The sequence below is a fragment of the Buteo buteo genome, chromosome 6 (assembly GCF_964188355.1).
Source record: "Buteo buteo chromosome 6, bButBut1.hap1.1, whole genome shotgun sequence".
Taxonomy (NCBI): Eukaryota; Metazoa; Chordata; class Aves; order Accipitriformes; family Accipitridae; genus Buteo; species Buteo buteo.
In genome coordinates, this window is record NC_134176.1 from 44,036,700 (window position 1) to 44,061,847 (window position 25,148).

The window sequence follows — 25,148 nt, forward strand, 5'->3', positions numbered from 1 at the left end:
TTGCATCTGGTAACTTGGGTACTGCATTAATAACTGAGTCGATACAGAAGATAGTCAAGACTGTCAGAGAGGAAAAAAGCTATGTTCTGCTCTTCTATCTTGGCAAGAATTCTCTTTAATATTTAGAGACTGTTGTATCAGGAAGTGAAATTAGACACACAGTATGGGATTTCTAATACAATCTGTTGGTCTAACTGTTCCCATTGTAGTCAATATTAAAACTCCCACTGACTACACTGCCGATAGAATTAGGTCAACAATGACCATTTTGAAAAGCCATATAATTATCAGAGCCAGCACCAGTAAGCCATGCAAGTTCGTAAGAATCAAATTATATCAGACCAAGCCAATTGTTCCATATTTTCAGCATTTTATTGTGTTTCATGCAATTCAATTTAAAATGCTAAATAAATCTATTTCTATTACAGAGGTTAGACACTTAGATACAATGAAAATGGTAAATAATTGGTTAAGTGGCATCTACTAATATCCTTAAGGGTTGGCACTAGATTCAGTTGCACCATCTTGATGTAACAGAAAAAAAACCAGTAACATTTTCTCAGTACTTCAAACATTAAGTATCTCTACTTACTTGCTATCAATTTTTTAAGACTGCAGGAGGTTACTGCAGAAGAGATAGCACAGAGGGCAGGAGTAGCACAAAGATCATATCAGGAGCTCAGAGGAGATTATCAGATAATGCAAATTTACCGGGCTTTAGAAGTAAGTCATGTCTGACCTCAGGTCCTCTAAAGAGGGTACCTGGAGGACATCATGCTAAACTGGCCATACTACAGAAGAAACAGATCCTGAAATCTTGCAATTCACTTCACAGGATTCACTGCTGATTTAGATGAAAAACAGATGACATTTATCCTGAGAAGGATGTACTCACAGGAGCTGCATAAGACTACAAGATGAAGTACATACTATGTTTTATAAAGGGTACAGAAGTAGGAAAAAAGTGGTGAGGGGAACATTACATTTGCTCGTGATTCTAAGAACATGTCGATCACTTTCCAGCACCATCTTCATGAGTAAAGGACATACAGTGTTGGGAACACTATGATAGAAAGTTAACTACTAGCCTTACAACTGAGAGGAGCAGCAAATACCAGAAGATACTAAAAATACAGGTTCCATCCAGTACATGCTACTTTACTCACAGTTCTTAATTCTTGGAGAAGTTGTAAACGCAACCCAGGAGAAGGGGTTTGAGGACAAGGGTATCTCACCTAAAAACAGGATTATGTTTAAGAGAAAAGATTCAAGACAACTGACTTATCTCTTATTTCCACAAGTAGGTACAAATAAGCACGTCAGGAGCACTGTTATCAAACAGGGTATAAGTATTGACATCCACAGACATTAAAACAACGAAAACACTGATTTAAAAGAATATACATATTCAGGTAAAAATGAAAGGTATAAATATAAATTTATCTACCCATATTTGAAGGGTATGACCATTACTGAAGGATAAGTACTTAAGGCAGAACAGAAGACAACAAGAAACAAGAAAATTTAAGTAAAAAAAAGCATTATCTGCTACAAAAAAAGCCTTTCCTGGTACTAAATATATTAGGACCAGGGACCAAACTCCCAAGTATTACACTGGAAGGCAAACAAAATTGAAAAATAAAAATATTAGAGAAACTGCAAAGAGCAATGCTGCCCAGCTGGACAGACAGGAACTAGAAGAACAGATTTTTAACATAGCTACTTAATACAGTAATTGATAAAGAAGTTAGGTAAGTCACCCAAGACATGGTGCCTTTCCATTTTCCTATGTTCTTTTAAAGGCTAAAATACCAGTCTTTCACTAGCAGCTTTTTCAAGGGAACATCACAGAAAACTTGTATCTATTTATCAGCTAAAACTTCCAATAAAAGAGCAGACTGCTGAGTTACTAATGGCTCTCCTGACCAGAGGGAAACAAACCCCCCAGCCTTGATTACCTCTCAGAGGGCTGTTCAGGGGAAAATGTATTTACAAGATTAAAAATGGCACTTCAGAAGATCAAGTGTTTCAGGAGAAGCATCACATAAGAGAGGATTTATCACCTGGTCAAGAGAAACAGCAGCACTTGCCTGTTAAATGCCAAGGATTAATTGCTTCAGAGAAAGACTGATTTGGAACCAGAATGAAGCACTCACTCTCATCTAGGCGCAGTATCCAGTTATCTCTATTTTAATCACGTCACTGTGTGGTGGGCTCACAAAATGATGACACATTTTAGAATAAGACTGATACACTACAAAGCTACAGTGAATCATTAGAAACCAGAAACGTTGGAGGCCAGAAGAAGGTAGAGAATCCCTACTCCTCAGCCTAGACCTGGTATATGAGTATTAAGGAAACCACTGTATTCAGTGTTTTATAAAAAAATAAAAGAAGGGCATCCAGCACTACAACGACCCTTCCTTTGAGACCCCTTAATGAGCCATTTTCAAGCATTCATCCAAATGTGAGCACAACTAGGGAAAACATCACTATGGGTAATTCTAATCACTTTGAAACTTCACAACTGGTGCTCATCGAACACAGTTTGTAGCGCAAACATACAACTGGCTGCCCCATCAGGCTTCAATTCTGGAATAAAATGTAAAAACTAAGCACCAACTTTTTCTTTTATCTTTTTTTTTTCCCCCAATATATTGCACTGTTATGCTACTGCTTTTCCAAGAGAAACAGAAATGAAAACATAACTGCACAAACAACGCTAGCCTGTTAGACCTACAGGCTTGAAGAATGCTCACTACTGCCTGCTCTGCCTGGCCAGCAACGAACTAATAACAGCTTGCTTCCTAATCACTCTCATTAACACCAGACATCACCTACTAGGTGACCTAGTTTGATTTAGAGTTTCGCAGACACAAAATAAAAGCAAAAGGAAAACAATGAACACAGTTCATAAGTAGCAGAAAAACTCAGATGTACCATCTTGACATCAAAACTGTTTCTACAAGCCCAGACAATCAACAGTATGGAATATGATGTGAGCTTTTCTGGCAACTGTCATCTTTCAAAAGGCACTCGTTCTTTCACCACCCTGCTATGAAGACACTTCCCTTGCTGGAATCTGACTTAATGGTAAAACAACATTATGCTGGAGAGAGTAGCAATATCCTGCAGTACTGCTGCAAGGAAATAGTCATTGCCTGTCACTGCATCCAGGCAGTATTATTAGACATTAAGACAGAGATAAGGGGAATATAAAAGACTGTCACAAAAGATAAAGATAAAAAGAATAGGGAAAATGAAGCTGCAGGCTACTATGAGTAGATCACAAGCCAAGCTTAGACTCTCACTAATCATTGAAAAATGAAGTTCAAAGAGCAGATTCAATATCATTCCCATTCATCCAGGACTTGTTAGCATTCTTTGCCTGCAACTATGTTTAAGATGATGAATATAATTAACATAAATTGCTATGTATCTGGAAGCAACAGTGCTAACTGCTCCAGAAACCTGTAACAGAGAAGAAGAAAAAGAACAGAAAATGACGACCAAGTTCCACAAAATTCAGGTCTGCCTTGAAAGCCACTTTTGAGAAGGTCCATCTTCATCAACAACAATAACAAAGAGCCATATGAGCCAATAAAGAGAAGCAGAAGAAAGAGCATCAAAACCACAGATAAAGGGGCTCTGGGAAGAAAACAACAAAGGCAGGTATGCACAACAAATAACAATCCTGCTTTTAGTATCTTTATCTGAACTCAAATAACAAATTGCTAACGAGATTATTATTTGTAGCTGCTCAAGTAAGCAAAACAGATAACAACCTGTCCCATCTAAGAATTCAAGAAAGAAATTGTTGCTTTTTCTGCAGTATACTGATGTGTCATGGATCCTAAAAATCCATTTCCATCAGCATTTAAGTGACATAAAGAGCCCATATAGATTCTCACATCTCCCATCATGTCTTTTGTTAACCTCAAATATAAACATCAGGATGGTAAGGAGAAAAATGAAAAAAACCAACCTAACTGCTTTTAGAAACCTTGCGGTTCGGATATGCTACCTTTCTACCACTACATCAAAAGGCTACAACTGACGAAGTCATCTCTCTTACCCACCTTCACTATGCCCTATCAGAACTTAGCACTTGGCATCCCATCCATCCTGAGGTGTCAGCTTAAGCTATAGTCACCCTACAGAGTAAACCTCTTCCCTTACCTCTAGGGTTCCCCACGCTTCTCTCTCCACAACGACAGAACTTGTCTCACTGTTCTGGAGCTGTAGATCAAAAGCTCCATACTTATTTCAAGTCTCACAAAAAACTTTAATCATTCCAATCTCTTCTTTCTCCTGCCAAGAAAACCTGGCTCCTATTTGAAGGAGTTTCTTTTGCAGAAGTTGAAGGTTGTCATAGGAAGGAAAAAACATTCTGAAATACATGAATGCAGAGTGAACAGCTGGGAAGGAGGGGAGCAAAGACCAAGACTGTCTGTACAAAGAGTCCGAGTTCTACCCATGTGCTCTTAGTAGTTGGTGTGCTATGGGAAAACAGCAGGTGCATTGTGAATTGATTGCATTTCTGCAGATTAGTGCTCCCATTGCTCTCTGTCTGTAGCAAACAATGATATAGAGTCAGACTGAAAAGGTAGAGACTGGATTTAAACATGAGCATAGAATTCCTTCACAGGGGTAAGGAAGAAGTTATTTCAGTAACTGGTAATCTCCAACCTCTCTCTCCCCTCACTCAAACTTTCCAAAATCTCTTTCTGTCTCAGTCATTAAGCAAACTGCATCTTATTCTCACCCTGACACACAACTCCTTCCCCAACACCCACTTTCACCATTCCACTTGAGAAGCAACAGGGTGAACAGAATCCCAAACCAAACCTACTACCCAAGTGCATACTACTAAGTAACCACACGGCCACAGCCATTGTCTCCCCTTCTCTCTCTCATTGCATAATGTTGGTTCAGACACAATTGCTTCCAGCCAGTTCCTAAGTAATATTTTTCAGGTACCAATGCACAAGTAAAGGTTCTTAAGGAAGCTAACAGGAAAAGATGCTTTAAATGAAGACATTCCAAAAGAAGGGTGACTGCCTGGATGTCTTGCATGAATGTCTAATCAGCCATGCACTTTTCTCCTTAATACATAAAAAAGTTAAACCAAAATGCCAGCTTGAAGTAGAGCACCAACTACGACACAAAACAGACTCCGAAGCCAAACAGTTCACCTATAGGAGAGGCCAAAAAGAATCTACCATACTACTCTCCAAAAAAAATGAAAATCATATTGAAGAAACTGTACGTGAGACTTACAGCTCTAATGCAGAGGCAGTCAGCTGGCAGGTTGTGATCTCAGAATCTTTTAAGGCAAGAGGCTACTGGAGGAACTTAGATTTGGCAGTTCTTCCCATGACAGTGTCAATAAAGCAACCAAAAATGGCAGAAGACAGACATGGCAGATACTCATGTATCTTATGCACTTATGAAGAGACACCTGGAAGATGCCCATCGGAGAAACCATAAGTCTTGGTCCAGAACATGCCTTAAACTAAAGAACTTTCAGGTTGACAAATAAAGCCAAATAATGTCACCCTGAATCTCATAAGCTTTCCGTAAGTGATTCATCCTCTCTGCAAAGCAAGAGCCTGCTTCCACAAAATGCACATTATGGTCTCAGTAAAACAGTGCCTACTGTGCTCACGTTCTCTGTCTGGGTGCTCAGTGGTGCCTCAAAATAAATTAAAAAGATAAAGCACCAAAACAAGATTTCAGGCCTGTGAGGTAAAGCCCTTCTTGTTGTAGAGACACAATAAAGACCTTCCTAGTCTGTGACAATGGCACAACTGAATGGATCCACCCCAGCACAGATCCTCCTGGGAGGAAGGAAAAAGGAGAGGACAGAAAAGGGGAAAAGCTGCAGACATCAAAGGAGTGTAATCTCCAAGCTCCTTCATATCTATAGTCTAGCAGGCAGCCCACTCTAAAAAGAAGACATCTCAAAAGCAGACAGAGGAGTCAGCCACAGTCACACCTTTAGCCTTGGCTTGAAAGCTTTTATAGAACTGTAGTGAAGGATTTGAGCAAGGCTTTCAGACAGTGAGCTGGCACACTGTCCTATATATCTGCTTTTCAGTCTGACAGATAAAACGAACCTGTATTTGTGTATTTGTTCCCACGCTTACCACACACAAAAAGGGACATAGATGGCCAGGATTCATCTGCAGAAACACCTTCACATTCTGATTATGGTGACAGAGTCAGAATTACACATGAAAAAAATTAGCTCACGCTATCCGAGGAGTCCTAGAAGCACCACCCAGAGTCTCCAGCATCAGAGCTGTTCCAGACTAAAGGAAGTCTCTACAAGAGACCCAGTCAAACTTGTTGAAGAAGTCAAAAGAAAAGATAGTTTAGCTCTAAAAATCTAAATTTACTACGTGATCCAAACATAGGACACTCAAAAAAGACCTTGAAATTAGAAAGCTCACCATCTATGACTTGTCTATGAAGAATCTATTTTTACCAGTTATGCTGAAAGAGTAAAGTCACCTCATTCTCCATTCAGAGATTCTTATCACAGAATACAAGAAGCCTTTTCATTTTAGCTTAGGATTCTGCTAAAGCTAACCCTAAAACCCACTCATATCAATTTATCTGCTAATAACCTAATATTACAATCTGTATATATATTACAAACTGTATTAAATGCTTTAATGCAGACATGACTAAGTTTACAGTTGTCAGTTGTATTCAATAAGCAGTAAGATGACAACAGTGACACGTTAAACACAGGCAGTGCATGTAGAGAGATAACATCTTATTAGACCAAATAACAAGCTATAGCTTGTGTCTCCCTCCTCCTTCCCTGTCCATAAAAGCTGGTGTAATAGAAGGATATTACTAATACCTATAAAAACACTACTTCACATTCTTAGACCAACCCTACTGCTATTGCTGTCACAAACTAAATGTATTTATGTATGAATTCAAATGAGATTCTGGAGAAACTGCATGGAGAAAATGACACCATTAGATGGACACACAGGAGGAGAGGCTTTAGCTTAAATTTAGAGGCCGTATGTACACAGATGAGAATAATGCTGATAATACACTGATGTTTTAGTTGTTGCTAAGCAGTGTTATACTAAGTCAAGCACTTTTCAGCTTTTCTACTGCCCTGCCAGCGGAGGCTGGGAGTGCACAAGAAGCTGGGAGGGGACACAGCCAGGACAGCTGACCCAAACGAGCCAAAGGGGTATTCCATTCCACATGTTGTCATGCCCAGCATATAAACTGGGGGGAGCTGGCTGGGGAGCACTGCGGCTCAGGGACTGGCTGTGCATCGGTCAGCGGGTGGTGAGCAATTGTATTGTGCATCACTTGTTTTGTATATTCTATTATTATTATTCCTTCTTTTTCTGTCCTATTAAACTGTCTTTATCTCAACCCATGAGTTTTACTTTTTTCCCCCCAATTCTCTCCACCATCCCATGGGGGTGGGGGGGAGGTGAGCAAGTGGCTGTGTGGTGCTTAATTGCCAGCTGGGGTTAAACCACAACACCAAGGAAGGCTTGTCTTCCAGGCACCGTGCACAAGCACAGGGCTCACTCCTTGCCCAGAGCTCTATGTAGAGTAAAACCAACTGGTGTTTAATGCCCCCTACATCTTTCTCCTGATCTCTAGGAAAATGAAAGAAGAGAGAATATTTACCAATTACATTAACCAGTTTAGAAAGATAAAGCATCAAGGCAATTTGCTATGGCTTTTACATTAAAAAAATTCATTGGATTCCAAGAGAAAAGCATGAGCTGCAGACAGCTAGACACAGTAGCAACTTTCTGTCCTACCTCAGATCTGGAGAAGCAGGGAGCATCTAGATCAGAGCAAGAAAGAAATACACAAAGAAACACATGACTCTTCTCAGGTGAGCAAGCAAAGAAGGAGGGATACAGGAGGCAAAAGGAGACACAAGAACTCTGTGTAAGAGATGTCTTTGTGAAGTGTCAGCAGAATAAATCAAATGAGTCACGAGACAAGTTCCAGCTCTAAGGACGCCCGCATAGCAGCTCCCTCTAATCAGCCAGGAGAAATAATGAAGCAGAGAAGGAAAGAGACAGCATGTCTTGAATGCACAGACCAGAATTCAATATGAAGTATTCAACCAACAAATTCAGCCACTGCACAGTAAGGAATAAACACTTCTTTTTGCTCAGTATGAAGTGAAAGACAACCTTAGCATGGCTGATTGAATTGCTTCCCTGGCTGGGTGCTCTTACTGTGTGAACATTATCTGCAGGGGAACACACTTCTCTGCAGGCATTGCCTGGCTCTGTGAATTAAGAACTTACCATCTTTTATTTTCCCAGCAGAACAAGCTGCCCCAGACAAATGAAATGGAATAATGGAAACATTAAGGTCTATGCTTGCGACGCACCCGCCTCACAAAATGGGCCCAGCAGCCACCATATTTCTACTCTTCCAGACCACGAAGCTTCTTGGGAAAAGCTAGTAGGCAGTTACTCTTCTCCATTCTCTTCCCTCATTTACATCTTACACAAACAAGGCCACAATGACAGGGTAAGATGTTCACTCACCCTGTACTTCTGAGCATTTAATTGTTGGAGCATGAAATGACAGCTTCACAGAACAACATTCTAAGGAAAAAAAAAGTCTACCACCAGTTAAAAAGTCAGAAAGGGATTAATATCTTGCTTTTCTGGGAATAGCTAGTTTTACCAGTGTCCTTCATAAAGGGACTTCACCCTGACACAAAGGACGAGGAGCTTTAACAACATGCCATCTCAAGTATGTGCCACTGCAGCAAGTGAACATGAAAGTTATGATAGTAGCGAATTTAACAGCATCCTCTGCTGGCAGCAGCAACATAAAAGCCCAGGTTTTTTAGGAGTTCACAGCTCCCATCAAACATACCTCCCTACTACACTACCACCATAGACTACTTCTATGACCATGCTCAGAATCATCCTATGTTTCAATCACAATATATACAAAGGGGGGAAAAATTCAGTGAAATACTTAGAGTACCCAGGGAAAATCCCATGTTTAAAAGGAAATTACTCAAGACAGACTAGAAAGGTCATATTCTCTTTTCTTCTAAAATGGATTTTAATCCTAAATTCCTGAGCTTTTGGTCTCCGTGCTATCTAAACAATCCATTACTATACTTCCATTTATTGGAAAGGGTTTGCAATAAATTTGTTTGCTGAGATTACACTGGCTATCACTAGAAGTCCAAAAGCAGATGCTGGAGAGCAGACTTTAAAAGTTTGTCAGGAGAACCACACAGAAGGAAATACAGTGGTTTATAGGAGTGCTCTTCTAAGGTTTGGATGCAGAGTCATTTCTCACTGACACAAGAGGGCATTGGCTCTCTTTACAGGAAACTAAGCCTTAACTTAACACAGATTCACTATCACCAAGTCTTCCAAAAAAACAATCCCAGGAACTTCAGCTAATTTGACAAAGTTGTGCAGACAGAGCAAGTAAAAGTAACAGAACATGTCTGGCTGCTTCCTACAGCCTTAGACCAAAGAACTAAGTCCTGCAAAGCCTCTTAGTGGTTCCTGTTCTGTCTCAAGCTTTGAAGGCTCTAATAAACTCTTGGCTCCCCATCTGTTCCATGGGAGAGAAAGATCTCCTTTTCTTTATCTAACCAGTCTTTTAAATCCGGTTGAGATAGCCTGATGCGTTAGCCTGATGCGTTGACGGTAGCCTAAAGCATCCTTAATTTTCACAACAGAAATGACAAGACATATTTGTAGCAATCACTGCTCTAATTATTGATTGAATGACTTAACCTGTTCCTACAGGAAGCCTGAGATGTCCTTGATTGGTAAACAGTAGGAAGCCACAAAGCAGTTTTGTGCCAACAACAGACTCAAGCAAGAGGGCAAGGCAGCATGCACACTTACTCAAAATCTTCAAATTCCAGATCATTTCCCTCTACAGATGGGCTTGAGTTCTCCGAAGTGGAAGAAGAGGAGGAGGAAGAGCGGAGACGGTTTTGTTGGTATCGCATAGAGCGTTGTCGAATACTGTCCCTTCGGGAAAGATACTGGATCATCCTCTGAGCATAATATGCAGCAGGAGACAACCTGAGCAAGAGAGAGATATACAGACACTCATTACACAAGTATAGAGTGACAGCCAGTCCTATTTTTCCTTTTGAGCTCCAAGTGCCAGGACAGTAACAGCATATCACGAAACTGGCTGTTTGCATATTATCCACGAGCAGGACAGAGTAAATAAAAAAAGCAAGCAGAAGTAATTTTCCCTTTATATGCTATACTCCCACGTGATTCCCTTGTTGTGCAAACAGAAGCACTACAGAGTACCTATAGACAAAAAGCTCATCCACAGCACAGAGAAGTTAGCTTCTCAGGACTCTTTGGAGCTCATTATTTCATTTATTACCAGTTCACACAACTAACTCCAGCAAGCACTCCTGATAAGAATCAAGACCGCTCCCAATGCAAACTCTGCTTGCAATGCCAAACAGCAGCAGTGTTCAAATAAACATTGAAGGAAGGTGCTGTTGTTTTGAGGGTACTTATGGAGCACCATAAAGTATCAAGCAGGGGTAAAAAAGGTTTAACAACTTTAACTACTTTGTAATCCAAATGGTATGGATTTCATATAGTGACAATTTCATCAGAACCACTAGATGTATTTTAAGAGGAGCATTAAAAGCCTTGCATCCCACCTGAAAGGAAAACCTTCCTCTGCAATTAACTCTTTAATTCTCTCATGCATAACTTGGCCTTTGTTTGCATCAGCTATCACACACCGGTATTACCCCCTTCCTTGAGGCTAGACAGATTAAAAACCACTCTCTTTTCCTACCCTGCATATATCCACAGCTCCTGGCACACGCTTTCTGTGACACAGTTACTCAGTATTAAAGTTCAGACACCTCAGATGCTTGAATAATCATTTCTTTAGCCTTATTTGGATTAGACTTGAACCCTAATTTGGGGGGAGGAGGGGAGATGACAACACCACCCCCACCCCGAAGTAATTAGACATTAAGATGTCTATTCCTTTAACTTCGAGCTTCTTCCCACTGCCCCCCATTCCATACATGTGTTTGATTTTGTTCTTTTTTATTAAATTCAAGTTACCAGACTGGTACTTCCCAGGGTCACAAAAATACAATCACATTTCCTGCAAAGGCACCACAGGCAAGAGACCGATAATGGAGAGCAGCCTAATTTTTAATCTACAAATGTGTGAACAGCTTTAAACAAAGAAAAATAAAACAAAAAACTCAAATGAACAGTCTGGAGATTAAAATATACTTATTTGCAATCACAAAGAGAGGTGGCCTATCTGCCTTATAGGAATGCTACCCATCTTCAGAACAGAGTTTCAAGCTAAATTCATTTACAGTGGACCTCACCATCAGCCATGAAGACTCTTAAGGATACGTTTAACTTTATAGTGACCAACACCACACTGTTTCACTGTGTTACAATACAACCAGCAACAAAAACACAACTCCATTAATAATCTATGATAATATGACTGTTAGAAGACTTTTTATTTTTTCTCCCTTCCAGAGCTGTGCTGATTCTATGGCAATGTACTGGGAATAAGATTTTGCTTATATATGGGTAAGTTTCACATCCACAAAAGGATGAGAAGCAAACCATCAGACCAGGTCTGATAAAGTACTCTGCTACTATCCCTGAAGTCATACTTCAGTTGGAAAACTACATTTAATAGTGTTTCTAGAGACTGCTCCCTATAGCAGCATGAAAAAAACCACACCCCTAATTCTTCAAGGGATAGATTGTATTAACATTGTTTTGGCTGCAGACACCCATCAAGGACATTCAATCTCACATTCTGCCATACATTCAGGGCATATAAGCAAAAGAGAAGGTAGCAAGACAGAAGGAATTAGAAGTCATGTAGACACAAAGAGAGAGCATCTTCCCCAAGGTAAGCTCCCTGTACCCTATTAGGCTGCCTTCTTGGTAAAGAGGCAAGTTTAGCAGACAGACTACAAGGCTCAAGGGTCTAAAAACTTAGTCAATAAGCAGCAAAAGGGTAAGGGAAACGACACTCAGTTTGTTCTGGATTCCTCCTGGATCTTTTATGTGCTCTTTGATGAATTAAAGCTGTTCATGCATATATAATATAGAAGGCTTCTCTGTATAAACACAGCACTTCACTCCCCTGAAGACTTAATAGGCCAAGTATAAAAAAAACCAAGGCATTATAGCAGTGCACTCATTTATGAGGAGCTGTTCTCTTCTTTGGCCTTTTCCATAAGCCAAAGCCTCTGTGTATGTCTAAAAATAAGTCTATGGCATAATATGTGCACATAGAGAAAGAAAGGAACATGGAAACAAGGCAACACTGGAAAACATGAACAGTGGTCTCAGCAGTCCAGCTGAGTCACTGAAACTTTTTTCTTTGCTAGTATCACACCAAGGGAGTTTTACAGAAGGATGAGAAGAATGAGTTTTGCAGGCATTTAGTCTGCTTAAATCATGCAGCACATCACAAGAAAAAACACAATGATGCTTGTTAGAAGAATGAGTATGAGTAAGCAATAAAGACTGGCCATAATGGATGACAAGATGCCAGATTCAGCTTCCTGACAGCACATGGTATGTAGACTGGATACACTGTGAAAAAGATTTCCAAAGACAAGACAAGAAGCTCAAGTCTGACACATAGAGAAAGGTGCGAGGGATAAAATACAGAAAGGACAGGGGAGAAACGTATTCAAAGAAATAGGCTAAAGAATTAATCTTTGCAGATGGGGGGGGGCAGTATTTGTAAGGCTGTATCCATCTTTGGAATACAGTTATGACGCAAACCAGAACTGAGAGCCAGCATAAGAGATTTACCTGTCCTGGAGGGAGGAGAAGGCTGCGAAGCAGCATAAGAAACACTGGCTAACATTAAACATATCTCTTCAGTTCATTCAGCTATTGAACCCAACTGTAAATCAGCCCCTGACCAAAGTTAGTCTACCAGCTGGCTAAACACACGCCAATCACAGCAGGCTGCCTGGTCTGTTTATTTCTCACCCATGCTTCTAATAAAGCAGGGGCAAAACACAGATAGAGGTTATCCAGTAATTCTTAAACCCAGTTTGTATCCACAGGACAGTAGGCTGTATTTGACAACACCACAGGAGCTAAATTAACTTAGTCTCTAGGTGACTGGACCCCATTTACTGGAGCAGATTGTTCAGAGGAGGAGCAGCTATGCTGCCACACATGACCGCCACAGAACAAGGCACTGAGTGGGAGAAATGCTGCAGTGAAAAAACCAGAACCGAACAGCTTCTGTCTCATCCAACAACCATGTCATCGAGAGGCAGTGCATTCTCTAGGCACCCAGTGCTGCTGGCTGGCCAGTAAGAAGTGGAACTGAGGGAAGGAAATGTTTTGCTAGCATTAGTAAAGTGCAAGTATCTTGCTCTAAATGGCATCATAAATACTAAAGAGTGAGCTACTACATAGCACAGTGTCAGCTACAGCCAGATATCCAAATCAGCTGGCCGCATTTGCAAAAATTGTGTAAAAATTATTACACGAAGGCTGCTTCTCTTCACCCTCCCCATTTTAGTATCTTCTAAGGAAGTAAATTTTAAGAAAAATCACAAGAACATCAACTGGAGAATATCTAGACCCAATTCCCCAAGACAGACAGACACAAGAATTGGTATATCTGCATCCAACAGCACTATACTGATGTGCAGACCACCAAGTTTCCTAACATTTCAGAAATACTGACACCACCCATCAAACCTGCCTTGATGCTGATGGCCAGGATGTTCATTGACATTATTACAGCTCACACCTCTAAATGTCTCTCAGCCAGCAGACATGTTTTAAAGGGGTTACCTGATTGGTGTCATTAATTTCCTTGGCTATATCTACAGTGGCATACATACCACCAATCCTTGAGCTGAAGGTTATGCTGGTAGCGGACACCAACTTTTGCTTGCTTCCATTCCACTTAAGCCTTCAACTCACAGGCAACATTTGGCCTGAAAGCCTCTTCACCAGTAACTTCCTAGCAGCTTAGATTTTTTTTCTAGAGACCTATCTACCAAACTCCCTTGTGATGCTTTATATATGCAGTCTGGGAGCATCTTTTTGAGTATTTCTATTTAACAACAACAATTTAAAAAAATTAATATAGGTGTTCTTTGATGACAGCTTTATTTGGTTCCTCTGCAGATTGTTTTCTGAGCTCAGTACATAGGGAAACTGTGGAGAATGACAGAACAGCCAAGCTAACCTTAGAGAAGTTCAGAAAGGCCACTGAGAAAGACTGCTGCAGTCTACATCAGAATATTCACTCTAAATCTGAGGGAACTTAAAAAAATGTTCTTCCTGCCTCACTCCTGACCTAGGTTGTTCAAATATAGCACCATTACAGACAGCAGATGCAGGAACAAAAACACACACACATGCTCTCAAAAATAAGTTCTTCAGATCATGTAGTTGAAAAAAAAAAAAAAAGAGACTCCATTGGAGACAGCTTGGTCTTAAGGAGGTATACATATTTTTAATATATTATCTAAACACACAGACATATGCACATGTGTGTTTATTTCACTTTTGTTTCACTTTTCCACTTTGTTATTTAAGAACACCTGAAAGTCATAACTTTGTTACAAACTTACCATGCTACAAAACCCCCCCAAAGTGTAATAACACTCCTTTTAATCACATCCCCAATTTCTAACAAGTTAAAGGGACAGTTAAAAAGATCCTCCTAGCCTATCACACCAGTAAGGTTTATGGAGGAAGACTCTAATCTTACCCCACTCAAACTTCCCGTTTGTGCTGATTATGCATCTATGAATCTCATCTTCTGAGAAAGACAGTGACACTGGAACCAATTAACCCTCTTTGGAGAATTTTAAAACACTGGACTTTTCTTCCAAAGCTCCTTATAAACTCAAGCTACTATAGTTTCTACTACAACCTAAAAACACTTGAACTGTCACAGGAAGAGCATCATATCAGTTAAAAAATGGCTTCAAGGAGAAAAATATTTTTGACAATGTTCCTAATGCTAGGAAATGTCTCAGGCATTGATCCCTTTTTACAGATTTTATTGAGCTTCATCATAGCAGAGATCTGACAGAAGAAAAAAAAAAAAAAAAAAAATCAGTAACCTAGGCAGGCTGTCCTCCTTTTCTTTTTTTAAAAGGTAGCTCCCGGAGAGCCAGAATCAGTTCTTACAACCTCTGCTCAATAAATCTGCCTGCTTTGGATTACGCATTCCAGAAATAAGGAATTGTACACTTCCAGCCATTTAGCAGCTATTGGCATTCATAAATTGACCTGAATGTAGTAGTATCTTTTAATTAACTTTTGTAAAATATCATTTTCATCTTTCCAGGTAAATCAATCCCTTTACCTGTCATTTAATCAATTGCCATTTAGAAAGTTTTTATATTTATCAGCATCATTCTGACATGCAGTTGCCACAACCTTCTGCAGTTACCTAGGTTGGTTTCCCAGTGACCTTAAATATAGGTAGCACACTCCACCTTACTTCCACCTCACTACAAACAGGGTTTTTTACATAATTCCCGAGCCTTTGAATTATCTTTACAAAGCAATTTTCTTCACAATAAATGGAAAAAAAGCCTAATATAAGATTTCACCTCTACAAGGCTTTATCTACAGAGATAGCTAGCAAGGAGTTATTTCCCAGCATAATTTCACCGTGTGGCCAGTTTGCAACATAGCCTTTTATTTCAGAACTTCTACTTAAGAGCATAATCTGTATAAAAATGCAGGTTTTGTTGTTAATGATGTAAAAAAGAACAAAATTAAAAAAAAAAACCAAACCCACAAACCTCCTTCAGTAACTCACATATTACTCTCCTTTATGATAAATCCTAGTAGCCTTCAATTCATGCAGCTATGCCAGAGGTTCCCCAAGAGGCTAAATCAGATACATTTTACACTTACTGAATTTTCCTCATTCATACCTTTGTTAAACCCATTTAAAGAAAGCTTATTTGTCACGATTTATTCTTTGAAAGCTTCCAAAGCTGCTTGCTGTTCACGATTCTATCATTTCTTCTGACAGAGTCTGTGGGTCACATTATCCCATCTGTTGCTTTCCTAATACACTAACTAGAAACTGCAAAGATCACTCCTTTCCATTTTTGATAACTCTGCCATGTTTGCTTTTTCTAGTCCTCTGAAACACTCCCACCTCTTCTGGAGATTAAGCAGCACTACAGGTGTTTCTATGTCTAATGTCAATGATTCATGACTCTTCAGAAATAATTGTCAGCATTTTGTTCTTAGTTAAGTATACATAACATCCTGGTTATGCTCTCTCTCATATCAATACATTTATGGAGACATTCCATTCTTCCAAGCATGTTGTCTGCTCACACCAACTCTTAACTGCCTTTACTACATTCTTCCTTACTCCTGAATAGACTATTTGGTTTTTTCTTCATTTTTCCTCAAAAGATATTTCAAATTTATTGATATAATCTCATTTACTGTTGGACCTGCTTGCCACCTAGTGTTCTCCATCCCAAATGATTTCAGGAATCCTTATGTGCTCACTTCAACAGCAATTTCTTCCTCTTTTCCTCATTCTCTCCCAGACTTAACAGCAGCTTCTCATTTGATTGCACCCTACCCCCATGGCCAATCATTGAGGAGGAGATGGGCCCAATATCAGAACCATTCCCAAAGGATTCAGTGAGTTACACTGAAGTTATGCTTTTGTCTATGAAACTTAAATGCCTTTAGATTGCATTTAGCTCTTACCTGGCTGGATCTGGATAGATTGGATGTTCCCGGGACCCTGCTCCATCGTAGCGAGATAATGAAATGAGGGAAGACTCCAGCAACCTCCTAGAAAGGAAAAACAAATGATGAAGTCAAAGACCATTCAGGAATACCCCCCTATTTATGCCCTACTTTCTGAAACCTCTTAAGACTATTTCTATCATCAGTGCAAAGAATTCTGCAACATACTGAACCACTCATTGATGGCATAAGTGTTTCACCACATAGCTATTCAAAGTGTAATATTCTACTGCACAGGAGAAAGAACACCTTGAGTAACAAAGAGTGGTCCCAAACCCACTTCCAAGTTTCAACAGAAAGATGCAGATGATACTTCTCCTTTGGAGACAAGCCATCCCAATCCATCAGGTCCATAAACACTAACACTGCATTTGCCATCTGTCAAATGCTTAACTACACAAAGGTGGCTACACAGGGAATGGGCCAAGGAGCATGGGACAAAAAAAACACCTTGGCATGTGGACTTTAGTTTATTCGCAGTAAGAGAGTCAATCTTAGTCTCAAGGCTCTGAAAGAGAGATTTTCAGCTACAAAAAAAAAGTTTGCTTCCTGTATATCTTAATCAACCACAGGGAGAGATACTAAATATTCACTTAAGAAGTAAATGTATGCAAATGCAGCCAGACAGCTTGAGTATGCGAAAAGTGAATCTGAGTCATGAAGGCAGCAGAATCAAAAGTACATAGCAGGAATATGTCCTCCACCCTGGCTTCTACATGTACCTCTATCTAGCTTCTTGTCATAAAGCAGAGGATGGCAAGACTTGTTTCAAGACTGACTCATTCAAGCCTGTTGCAGCCACTAGATTAACACAAGAGAGATGATTTGGGGCAGGTGTGGAGAGTGGAAAAATCAACAACCAAAGTTTGTAAGGCTGCTGAGTTCCCTTTCAAGTCCTTTTACCTTGAGACTCCTGCTAAATTTTGTTTTCCAGTCTTTGTAACTTAATGAAAACTGTTGTGGTTTGAAAGTCAAAGAGGTCCAACACCACATGTGTTCTATTCATCCACACACGTAATTGGTGAGAAAGATTTGAACCTATCAGTCTTAGCCCCACACTCCTAATTCCAGCTAGCATTTGCAATGCAGGACAGCAAGCATTAACACAGGAAGCAGGAAGGACCAGATATAATCCATGTCCAACTTCCCATTTCTAGCCAGATAAAGACAGTAGAAATGCAAATGAGACATGCTTTTTCCCAGCAGCAGCCCCCCATCAGGATCTCAGGACAATTCTTCACTGTTTTCCAGCAAGTTAAAAAAAAAATAATTAAAAAGTTTTTAAAATTACTTCAATTTTACATTGTAAATCCAGAATACAGAAAACAGCAAGAGATCACTCCAGTTACTTGGAAAAGCATGTGTTAGCTCTAGAGACTCAGTACTTGCTGCAAAGCACTGGGACTCTACAGAAGGCAAGAAATCCTGTCCTCTCTGGCACTAAGTTGCTTGGCAACCATTTGTCTTATTCAAGAACAGTTATTAAATCTCTTAAACTTTGAGATGAATTAATTCCCCAGGTTACTGAGTCAAAAGCTCTAACCTTCAACACTTCTAGATATTAGGAATCCCTTGGCTCCCCAAAAAGTTATCAAACTTCAATCGTGCCTTACCAAACCGTATCTCCTGCTCCAATATATGTCAATATATGCAAAAGCAGCTAATCCAGAACAAACAGTGCAACAGCTTTATGAGGTATCCCTGAAGTCCTATACCTACGAGGTATACCTAGCACCTGCATCATATATAAACTTTTTTTTCCCTTCTGGGGGGAAAGGTAGACAGATTAAAATAAGCAGAAGGGCTATTCCACCTATTCAGTCAGCTGGCCCCTTTCTAAACCACTGGCTCAGATTTCAGAGACCAGGTTAATGCCACTGCAACATCAACATGCTTTTTAGAACTCTGCTCTTCAGAGCTGCTTATGCAGAGCACCCCAAAACCAACAGTTTGCAAGCAGCCTGGATGTGCTGAGGCTGCCACCATACTGGACCATCCTGCCTAATCACTGGACTTAAAGCAGGGAGAAAGAGCTCCCACAGCACACAGATCCTGGCAGGGCCACAACCGTAGAAACAGCAGCTGCCTCCTTACAGATGTGAGCAACCTACACACAATGCAAGTGGCTTGTTTGATGCCATTTCCCTGCAGTGCTTACGGCGTCCTGATAAAGTGCACACACAAATAATCATCAAACTCATCATCCCTGCCAAAAGTCTTGGCGCCTATACACTATATATGCCACCCTCTTTCCCAGCCTTTCAGGGTCTGTCCATTAAATGACACAGCAAAATCAAAGCTACAAGGGAAGATAACCAGTACATGCTGCATTGCCCAGCAATCTCTGTTAGAGAGGAGTCTCCAGGTATTCTCTAGCCATATTTCTCTTCTCACCCCTGGAAAGGCTGGCAATTGCCTGAGAAAAGCATTGACTTAAAGGGACCACCTTCAGAGAGCAGTCAGAAGCTGTGCTGAAGGAAATCAAAAGGTATACCAAGCAGAGGACACCAGAACGGCGTGGAAGCAGCAGCAGGGCACGCGTCGTAGTAACTTGGTGTGGGTCTGCCAGGAGTCCCTCTGCTTGGCTTGGGAACAGCACTTTGGGGAATCTACAGTTCTCACCTCTATACCCCATCTGATCCTTGAAGTAAATACTTGAAGAGCCTTGCTCTACTAGGTACCTGGCACCTCAGACAAGAACTGGTATGTGTTACTTCAGTGAAACACAAACCAACAGTTGCCTAAGCCACAGGATGGCCAGGTATCCACATAAACAGACTTCCTATAGGCCTTGTGATTTTTTACCTGAACAGCCTGCAACTCCACCCCATGAAGCAAGAGGAGCTGCTACTGCTTTAGGAGCACCTCCTTCACCAGAAGGCCTCCCTAGGAAGACCAGTAGTTACGGGGTTGTGGGGAGCAGGATGACAAACGCGGTCCGTTAAGCACACTCCCCAGGACCCTCTCTGAGGCTGTGCTGTCCAAGTTGAACGGTCTCAACCAAGATGGGCTTTCCAGCAGAGCTTTCCAAGCCTGCCAAGACCAAACTCAGCTCCTGCACTATCTCACACTGAGACACACAAGCCACATACTAGGGCCACATTCAGATCAGGTGGACAAAGATAATTCAGTTAACAGTAACTGCTAAAAGCTATAGCTGATTTTAAGCCAATTGGTATTTCTTAACTGTCCTAACACCTGTGCCCTCCCAGATCACAGAGCAATGAACAGGTGGATATAAATACATACAGGAGGCAAAAAAACAAACCAAGGCAACATGCAATCTCATGAAATCCCTATGGACCATTTCCATGCCTAATGCTCCAGAGAATAACAATATCTGTACTGAAACCAGAGTACTAAACGCAAATAAAATCTATTATTTAACTCATTCTAGACTGAGCCCTTGAGGCCCAAGTTACAGATCCAAATGCATTTGACACTTACAAATGTGTTCAATAATAGATACACTGCTATAATCATCAATAAAATGTCCCATGTGTGACACTGGTAGCGTAACCTACTGTCCCCCAGGAAGGTGCAGATAAATGTTTTTAAAGTAAGTCATGTTGCACTCTATCAAGTCTTAGGTGCCCCATTCATAGCTTTTGCCACCTGAAGTCCCAGAAGAGACACAGACTATTTGTTTTCAGTAAGACCAAAGTGTAAGGTAGCCCAATATCCTACTATCATAAATGCTAAGGTTGGGATCAACTCTGTTAAGGAGGATAAACATAATCCATGGATGAATAGAAGCAGCTCTGTTACAGGGAACTGCTAGCAACTAAACATCTAAGTTTCCAACAGTGAAGCAGGCAAAGAGAGAACAGAAATGCATATTGCTTGCATCTCCTTTTGAAACATTTCAGTAGGACATGCTTGACTCCTGAACCCTTTCTGGGGCTTACAGCACCCTCTTCTTCTCCCACACCCCCCATTTTTGCTACCCAGATATATAACAGGCTAACACTACGCTCTGTGGAAGCAATTGCTCCACTACCTCTGTCTAGACAATATGAAATTGTCACAAATGACATCTAAAGTACAATTAGCAGAGAAACTGCAATTTCCACTCTCCTCCCCCGCTCACCAGGAAAAAAAAAATTAAAAAAAAAATAAAAATCACACATTATCATCCTCCAGGTTGTCAGTCAATGCCACAATAATGAAGATTAACTCTGCTCACCCTGAGAGATGCTTCTGGCCCAGCTTGCTAAAATAGGAGGAGGGGGATTGTAGTTTTTTGTTGGTTTATTTTTTTTATTAAAACTACTATAAGAAGATATAAATTGCTGCTGTTCAGCAGCACTGAGATCTCAGCAGACTCCTTTTCTGTCAGACATCAGTAGCTATGGAACTGCCACTCTACACTCGCTCTTTTACCTCGGGTCTGCAGACAGCAGCAATCACTAGCGAGGGGGGAAAAGAAACAAGGTCCAAGTTACAGGACACCTTTAGACAAGGGACAGAGAAAGAGAGTGCACACACACAAGATACTACAAGCAGAAAAGGGAAATTTCTGACGGACGAAGCAGCCAAATGCCAGAAGCCACAACTCAAGGGAAAAAAAGTCATAAAGCAAACTCCTCACTGCACATCAGCCATTGGACTATACCCACATTCTCCCCACGGGGGCGAGGATCACCACCAAAGCCTCTTGGGACAGAGTGATTCATCTTGACAGGCTTTGAGAAGATACTTAAATGCAGCAAATTTAACTTCTCAGTAACAGTTTCTAAGGATATGCAATTCCTACGCCACATCCTAGATTTGCTGTCACAGCACGCACATTCCTGAGTAGCGCTACCCTAAGGGACACTGAGGGAAGGGCTTTCCTCCCCATCCAAAAGAGAGGTGCTAACAGCACTGAAACTTGGTTTCCTTAAAATCAAAAGGGTGTTCAGTCAGCTACCATCCTCCTAAGCTGCTGCTGCACACCAACAACCAGAGCAAACTAGTAATATGAAGCACTATAAGGAGAGCAAGCACACCTTCCCCTCCCACAGTCCCAGCTTTTAGCTATGAAGAGAGCTTAAGACAGAGCAATTCATAGTTATCCTTCGAAGCAGAAGTATATTGCCAACTCTGGCAGCTTCTGTGAGTTTCCTCCTCTGGTTTTGTGTCTTCCCTGGAAAGGCTTTTATATTCCCTACTGCCCATTTGGAGGTGAAATTACCACACTACTTCATACTGCATCCCCTTTTCAGCCCTCCAATTTACAGCCAGCAGTCAGTTCTCCTGAGTGCTCGTCCCTATGGATGTGCTCCTATGATACCTCATGTGAATGTAAAGAATAGCAACAGTGTAAAACTAGATTCACTTCAGTCATCTTCCTCTTAGAGCAAGGCAATGTTTAACCCAAAGACAACAAGAAAGCTGAAGCATGAAGACAGCTGAATGTTCTCCAGCTGCCCAGTAACTCTGCCACCCTCTCTTGAGGGTAGGATTTGAATCCTAAGCTCAATTATTAACTGTTAACAAGCCCAGTAAAGTCTTGGAGATCAATTATAGCCTCGACAGAACACTAGAAAACTATTGTAAACAAAAACCTCAACCAACCCAATCCACTGGCTTGGGTTTTTTTCCCTTCCCTTTTCTCAGAAGAATAGGGAAAAATTATTTCAGCATCTCTGTATTGTGTTGCCTACTTTCACAGAGCAAATTGAAATCACGTAAGCAGAAACCATCAAGTGTTTTGTTCCATAGCTTCATTTTCCATGAAACTTTTGTAGTTCTTGTCAAACAGAAAAACACTATTGCTATCACCACTTTCATATTCAAGCTTAAAATAAAAAAGCAATCAGTATGCAGTTCTAAAGATTGCCTGAAAAGATGATTTCTAAAATTACGTCCCTAACATAATCTGCTCTGATACCTCTAAGCTAACATTTCTAGACCATTTCAGCTTTCACGTGTTTATGGTTAGACATATTTAGCCTGGCATCAAGATTGAATTAAGACAGGTCAGAAGCAGATGATTAGAAGAGAATAAACAAACAAAATGGTCAAACTTTTCTTAAGACAGTTGTAACCATCTACAAGAGATAAATACCCTGAGAATTTCACTACTGATGAAAACCTCAATGTTCACTTTTGCAGTTCTCTGTTAGCTCCTCCATCCTCTTGGTCACATCCTTGCCATACAACTCATCCTCACTGATTAACAAGAGTTGGTGGCTCCCTTTCTTATGAGTGAGTATCCAAGCCCTGCTAGGCATTCTTTTCATCACTTTTTTTTTTTTTAAGTTATTCCACATAATGAATGCCCTTTGCAAGACAATTTCCTTTCTTTGCGGAAAACGACAGCAGAGATGCAATATGTGATCACACATTCCAAACACGGCCTTTGTAGAACACTTTGGCCTGTTTGTAAGAAAGACCTTGTGCTAACTCTGAAGGGCAACCAGAAACAGAGAAGACATCCTTCCTAGCTGGAGGTGTGGAGCTGTCAGAGAAGCAGGTTTGATATAGGACAGAAGTTATCACAAAAAACATTTGTCCCCCTTCACTGATTCTGAGCAAGAATCCTGTAGAAAACAAGCTGTAAGAATTTCTCAGTCAGAAAACAGACAGCACATCAGGTCTTCAGCCAGGATAGGAAGGAGTACATCTGGGAAGGAGTGCAGGGAAAAGGAGCACAATTACATGAAACAAAGAACTGTAGGTAAGAGTTCGAACAGCAGAAACAAGCATTGGGATTTGAGTTCTCCTAATCACAAGGCAGGGAGCAGAGTTTCAAGAAGAACATGGTTAACCCTTTAAAGTTTACCTGCTTCAGCTTAACTAGAAAGTAATATCACATGATGAATTGTGCTATTAGGGCACTTCTGCTCTTGGACTAGGAACTTCAATTTCCATTTACCACCTGATGCCGCAGGAGCGACACAGTACTTTTGGGGCTCATCATAGGGAAGGTCAGTGGTTCTGAGAAAGATGACAGATTTTTTAAGTGCACCCGAGGTTGCACTGTTAATCTATTACTTCACCTGCTGACAGAGGCCATGCATCAGAACAAAAGATGAGCAAGCATTATGCAGAGATCCTCATCATACAGCACCCAGGGAATGATTAATGTGTTATTTCAACAGGCAACAGGAAGCACACATCCATGATAGACATTAAAAGGCTCAAGAGCAGCTATGGCAGCATTGATTAGTTTGGCACTAACTCCAACATGCAAAGAATGATGAAAGATCTTGCACTTTGATTTTGCAGGGGCAAAACCTGAGGGGCAGGGAGTGGAGAAGAAATTTAAATCAGCTCAAGCTACTGCATGTGCTGTTTTGCTCTACAGTGGCAGTTTTCTACCAGTACTCAGAATGGGGCAGGCACGTCAGCCAAGCTAAAGACAGACATTGCATTCCTCCACCCTTAACAACATGCAATTATATCAGAAATTCAGCTAGAGGGAATCAGTTCCTAGTCATCATGGTTATGACAACAGGCTTGAAAGCATGGCCAGAACACAGCCAACACACTAAACTCCCTCAGCCTGCAGACAGCTCTACTCTTCTGAGAGCTCTTCTACCTACCTCCGTTTGTATAATGTCTGCTTCAAATTCTCCTTGTTCTGGGAGTTCCCAACACCACAGATTGTGTGGACAGCAGAAATCTGCTTACCCACGCACGCAGATCTGCGTCAGCTTCTGGGATAATTACATAGGGCTCCTGCTTCTCCATAGGGAATTGAAGAGGAGGTGTCTTTCCTGAGGGGGCAGAAGCCATACCGTTATCTCCATAGGCTTCTAAGGCTATGAAAACAGAGGTCCCACCACACATCAATCACTTCCTTTAAAATGCTCTTGTTCAGGCTGGAGTAATGAAGAAAGTCAGGTCAACAGATGACTGGCAGGGCAGTTCAGCCACTTACCCCAGCCCTCCCACTTCAGGAAGATAGGGGAAGGATTTGATACTAATGCATTTCAAGCAGAAAAATGAGTCAGTTTCCTGGCAGATAATGAACCCTGTTTATTCACAGCCTTCAGTTCCAGCAGGTGCTTTCTCAAGAAGAGCAAGAGAGGGGGTCAGTTACATCATCACACAAACAGCCATTTGGCGCAATCAGTTAAATATGTATGTGGGAAATGTTTAAAATGCATGTTAGCTATTCAACAGACCAGAACAGCTCAACTGGAGAAATCTATAGTCATCTCTATTTTGGTTACAGTTGTATTACTGACTCAGATCACAGGTCCCTCTCTCTCCTCTTGCTCCAGGTCCAGAGAGTAGACGCATGCTGCTCTACTGCAAGTTCTCCAGCCCAGATTCTGTAATAAGGAGCAAATAATTGGATGAGGGCACTTTGTCCCCAGGCACACCGTGCTGTGTGCATTTATAAAG

General features: G+C 40.9%; 1 protein-coding gene across 5 annotated transcripts in view; it reads right to left on the minus strand.

Annotated features, from left to right (window-relative positions):
• The window catches only part of AMBRA1 (autophagy and beclin 1 regulator 1), a 135,834-nt gene that overhangs the window by 85,717 nt on the left and 24,969 nt on the right, over positions 1-25,148 (minus strand). For all 5 annotated transcript variants that reach the window (XM_075030779.1, XM_075030777.1, XM_075030773.1 and 2 more), the window contains 2 exons: positions 16,767-16,853; positions 9,900-10,082 (listed from right to left, as the gene is read on the minus strand). In XM_075030779.1, coding sequence (XP_074886880.1) covers positions 9,900-10,082; positions 16,767-16,853 — 270 coding nt within the window. The remainder of the gene's footprint in view (positions 1-9,899; positions 10,083-16,766; positions 16,854-25,148) is intronic.